The sequence below is a fragment of the Octopus bimaculoides genome, chromosome 27 (assembly GCF_001194135.2).
Source record: "Octopus bimaculoides isolate UCB-OBI-ISO-001 chromosome 27, ASM119413v2, whole genome shotgun sequence".
Lineage (NCBI taxonomy): Eukaryota > Metazoa > Mollusca > Cephalopoda > Octopoda > Octopodidae > Octopus > Octopus bimaculoides.
The window spans coordinates 8957467-8962367 of record NC_069007.1 but is presented as its reverse complement, the minus strand read 5'-3'; the positions used below and the strand labels follow the sequence as shown (position 1 = coordinate 8962367).

At 36.8% G+C, this 4901-nt stretch overlaps 1 protein-coding gene across 1 annotated transcript in view; it reads left to right on the top strand.

Moving 5' to 3' along the window:
• The window catches only part of LOC106881592 (uncharacterized), a 158543-nt gene that overhangs the window by 6585 nt on the left and 147057 nt on the right, over positions 1–4901 (top strand). Inside the window, exons 9-12 of the mRNA XM_052977128.1 lie at positions 468–509; positions 1110–1151; positions 2954–2995; positions 4091–4132. Coding sequence (XP_052833088.1) covers positions 468–509; positions 1110–1151; positions 2954–2995; positions 4091–4132 — 168 coding nt within the window. The remainder of the gene's footprint in view (positions 1–467; positions 510–1109; positions 1152–2953; positions 2996–4090; positions 4133–4901) is intronic.

Here is a 4901-nt window from a genome sequence, read left to right as displayed (position 1 = left end):
TATATATATATATATATATATATATATATATATATATATATATATATATATACACATACAAATATATATATATATATGTATGTATATGTTTTTATATACGTGTGTGTGTATTTACGTACGTGCATGTGTATGTAGATAGATAGATAGAATGATACATATGTGTATAAACATAGAGTTATATATGTAAAACAACGATATAAGGAGATAGCAGCATATTTCATTCTTTAGCCCATCAAGAAGAAGAAAATCCTAAGAAAGTTTGCCAGAAAATATTGCATGCAAGATATTTTAAAAGGCAAACACTATGTCATAACAATAGTTTTAAATTACCACATGTCAGAAAAGTTAGAGATTTCAAACAAAAGAGTAAAGAAAGGGGAGATGTGCTTAGATTATGCGTCTGTGTGTATACAATGATTTCTCTTGAATATAATATATATTACAATTTCTATATTCTTAAATTTCAGCATCATCTCCACCACCTCCATATTCTGCATCTATACCAACAGGTCAGTGAATATATTTATATAATTTAAACTTATGTTTATTTTTTAAATCAAGTTACCTTGTCATCATCATCGTCATCATTTAGCGTCTGATTTCCATGGAGGTATGGGTTAGACACTTTGGCTGATACCGGTAAACCAAAGTGAGGCTATAATAGAAGACACTGCCCAAGGTGCCACGCAATGGGATTGAACCTGGAACCATGTGGTTGGTAAGCAAGCTACTTACCAAACACCCACTCCTGCGCCATATATATACACATATGTATATGTATATATATATGTATGTATGTGTGTGTGTGTGTGTAAACACACACATAAACACAGAAGTATATATGTAAAACAACAATAGACAGAAATAATATCATATTTCACTCTTTGGCCCTTCATGATGAGCAAAAAGCTAAAGAATTTACACAGAAAATCTTGAAAGCAAGTTTTTTCAAAAGGCAAATACTATGTCATGTCAATACTTTTAGATTACCACATGTGAGAAAAGTTAGAGATGAAAGGGGAGTTATGCTTAGATTGTGAGTCTGTTTGTATACAATGATGTCTCTTGAATATAATATATATCACAATTTCTATATTCTGATATTTCAGCATCATCACCAGCGCCTCCATATTCTGCATCTATACCAGCAGGTCTGTGAATATATTTATGTAATATGAACTTATGTTTATTTTGTAAATCAATATATATATATATATATATATATATATATATATATATATATATATATATATATATCATCATCATCATCATTTAGTGTCTGCTTTTCATGCTGTCATGGGTTAGAGAGTTTGACTGACACTGGTAAGCCGGAGAGGTGCAGCAAGTTTCAGTCGGATTTGGCATGTTTTCTACGGTTGGATGCCCTTCCTAACGCCAACCAGTACAAGAATGTAATCGGTGCATTTTACATGTCATGGACATGGATGCTGTTATATCCCACCAGCATGAGTGCCAGTTATGTGACACTGGCATCGGCCATGATTTCACTCAGCTTGAGGGGTCTTCTCAAGCATGGCATATCGCCAAAGGTCTTGGTTACTTGTCATTGCCATCATGAGGTCCAATGTTTGAAGATCATGCCTCACCACTTCATCCTGTGACTTCCTGGGTCTACGCCTTCCACAGGGTCCCTCCACAGTTAGAGATCAGCACTTCTTTACATGCCTGTTCTCGTCTGTATGCATCACATGACCATACCAATACAATCGTCTCACTTGAAAACTCTATCTGGTGCCTCTTATGCCCAACTTTTCCTTGAAGACGCTTACACTCTGTTGTACGTGTGCACTGACATTGCACATCCAGTGAAGCTTACTAGTTTCATTTCTTTCAAGCCTATGCATGACCTCGTTGGTCACAGCCGACATTTCACTGCTGTGTAGCACAGCTGTTTGCACGCAGGCATCATACACTCTGCCTTTTACTTTGAGAGAGAATTCCTTAGATACCAACAGAGATGGGAGCTCTCTGAACTTTGCCCAGTCTATTCTTAATCTTAGTAATAGTTTAAGCATTCTGCACAGTGGTTGGATAGAGATGAAGTGCCAAAACACAATCCAAAAATGAATATTGATCAAATAAAGCTAATGGTGTCTGTTTGGTGGCCCAGCGCTGGTGTCATCCACTACAGCTTCATGAGAACTGGTAAGTCAATTACAGATGTATCCATCAACCAATTGGATGAGATGATGAGTGAACTTGCAATTAAGCAATCGAGATTGGTCAATAGAGACAGGCCAATTCTCTTGCAAGACAATGCTCGACCACATGTTGCACAAAGATCACTACTCAAGTTACAGGAACTGAACTTGGAAGTACTCTGTCATGCACCATATTCACCAGACCTTGCACCAACTGACTATCACAGTTTCCAGTCAAGGAAAAAACTTCAAATCTGCAGAAGATACAAAAGCAGCCTAACATGATTTCATCACCTCTTGCTCTCTAGAATTCTTTGCTGTCGGCATAAATAAGCTACCAATAAAACGGCAAAATTGTGTTGATAATTTGGGTGCATACTTTGATTAACTGCATTGCTTTTAGTTGAGATAAAGTAAAATAAACTTTCAGTTCAAAATTGGACATTTCGTTCTTAATGACCTGATATATGTGTATATAAACACACAAATAAACATAGAATTACATATGTAAAACTACAATATAAAGCGATAGTATCATATTTCACTCTTCAGCCCTTCACAAGAAACAAAACCCTAAAACAATTACCCAGAAAATCTTGAATGCAAGATATTTAAAAGGGCAAATACTATCTTAAGTCAATATGTTTAAACTACTACAAGTGAGAAAAGCTAGAGATTTCATACAAAAGAGTACAGAAAGGAGAGATGTCCTTAGATTGTTTGTCTGTTTGTATACAATGATTTCTCTTGAATATAATATATGTTATAATTTCTATATTCTGAAATTTCAGCATCATCTACAGCACCTCCATATTCTGCATCTATACCATCAGGTCAGTGAATATATTTATATAATATAAACTTATGTTTATTTTGTAAATCAATATATATCACCATCATTATCATCATCATTTAGTGTTTGCTTTCCCTGCTGGGATGGGCTAGACATTTTGACAGAAACTGGTTAGCCAGAGAGTTGCAGCTAGTTCCAGTCGGATTTGGCATGGTTTCTACAGCTGGATGCTCTTCCTAACACCAACCACCCCAAGAGTATAATGGGTGCCTTTTACATGCCACTGACATGGAAGCTTTTATGTGTCGCAAGCATGGGTACCACACACGTGACATTGGCATCGGCCATGACTACGATTTCACTTGGCTTGACGAGTCTTCTCAAGGATGGTATAGCGCCAAAGGTCTCGGTCACTTGTCATTGCCTCTGTCAGGTCCAACGTTCGACGATCATGCTTCTCCACTTCCTCCCATTGTCTTCCTGGGTCTACCTCTTCCACAAGTTTCCTCCACAGTTAGACATTCACACTTTACAAAGCTGTCCTCATTCGTATACATCATATGACCATACCTGCACAGTCCTCTCTCTTACACGCCACATACAATGTCTCTTATACCCAACTTTTCTCTCAAGATGCTTACACCCTATTGTACATGCCCACTGACATTGCACATCCAGCAAAGCATATTAGCTTCATTTCTTTCAAGACTACACATGTCCTCATTGGCTACAGGTTAAATTCCACTACCCTGCAGCATGGCTGTTTGTTCACAGACATCATACAGTCTGCCTCTTACTCTGAAGGAGAGACCCTTTGTTACAGGGAGAAGAGCTCTCTGAACTTTGCCCAGCCTATTCTTATTCTCACATATTGGAGCATCTTCACAAGGAACAAAACCCTTCACAAGGAACAAAACCCTAAAAAAATTACCCAAAAACTCTTGAATGCAAGGTATTTTAAAAGGCAAATACAATATGTCATATCAATACTTTTACATTACCACAAGTGTGAAAAGTTAGAGATTTCATGTAAAAGGGTAGAGAAAGGAGAGATGTGCTTAGATTGTGTGTCTGTGTGTCTACAATTTCTCGTTAATATAATACATATTACAATTTCTATATTCTGAAATTTCAGTGTCACCTCCAGCACTTCCATATTCTGCATCTATACCGACAGGTCTGTGAATATATTTATATAAAATAAACTTATTTTTATTTTGTAAATCAAGATATATCATCATCATCATCGTCAGCATCATCATCATCATCATCATTTAGTGTCTCTTTTCCATGCTGGCATGGGTTAGAGAGTTTAACTGAAACTCGTAAGCCTGAGAGCTGCAGCAAGTTCCAGTCTGATTTGGCATGGTGTCTACAGCGGGATGCTCTTCCTAACATCAACCACTCCAAGAGCATAATGGGTGCTTTTTTACATGCCACATGTGTGGGTGCTTTTATGCACCAGAAGTATGGGTGCCAGTCATGTGACTCTAGCATCGGACATGACTACGATTTCACTTGGCTTGACGAGTCTTTTTAAGTTTTATATCCTGCCACAGGTTGGTATAGATAAATATATGTAGTGGATGTTTAATCAAAGTGTTCACACGAGTACTTTGCAAGACTACCTCTTTTTCGCCCTTTTTCTTTATTTGCCACACAGGGCAGAACACAGAGGGGGTGGTACAAGGATAGATAAAGTGGGGAAAAAAAGAAAACGAATGAAAAAAGATGGAGTTGAAAAAGGAAAAATGAAATGAATGCTACTCGACCTCACGACCGAGCAGTTTCATTGAATCTTTTTCTTACAACACATTAAATTACTTTTTTCCCCTTTTTTTCCTTCTAAAACATCATCTACTCAGTCAAAATGCTATGATAACAATAACAATTCTATATTGTATCCTATTATTCTTAATTACATGCTCTTTTTTTTTTTGTACACA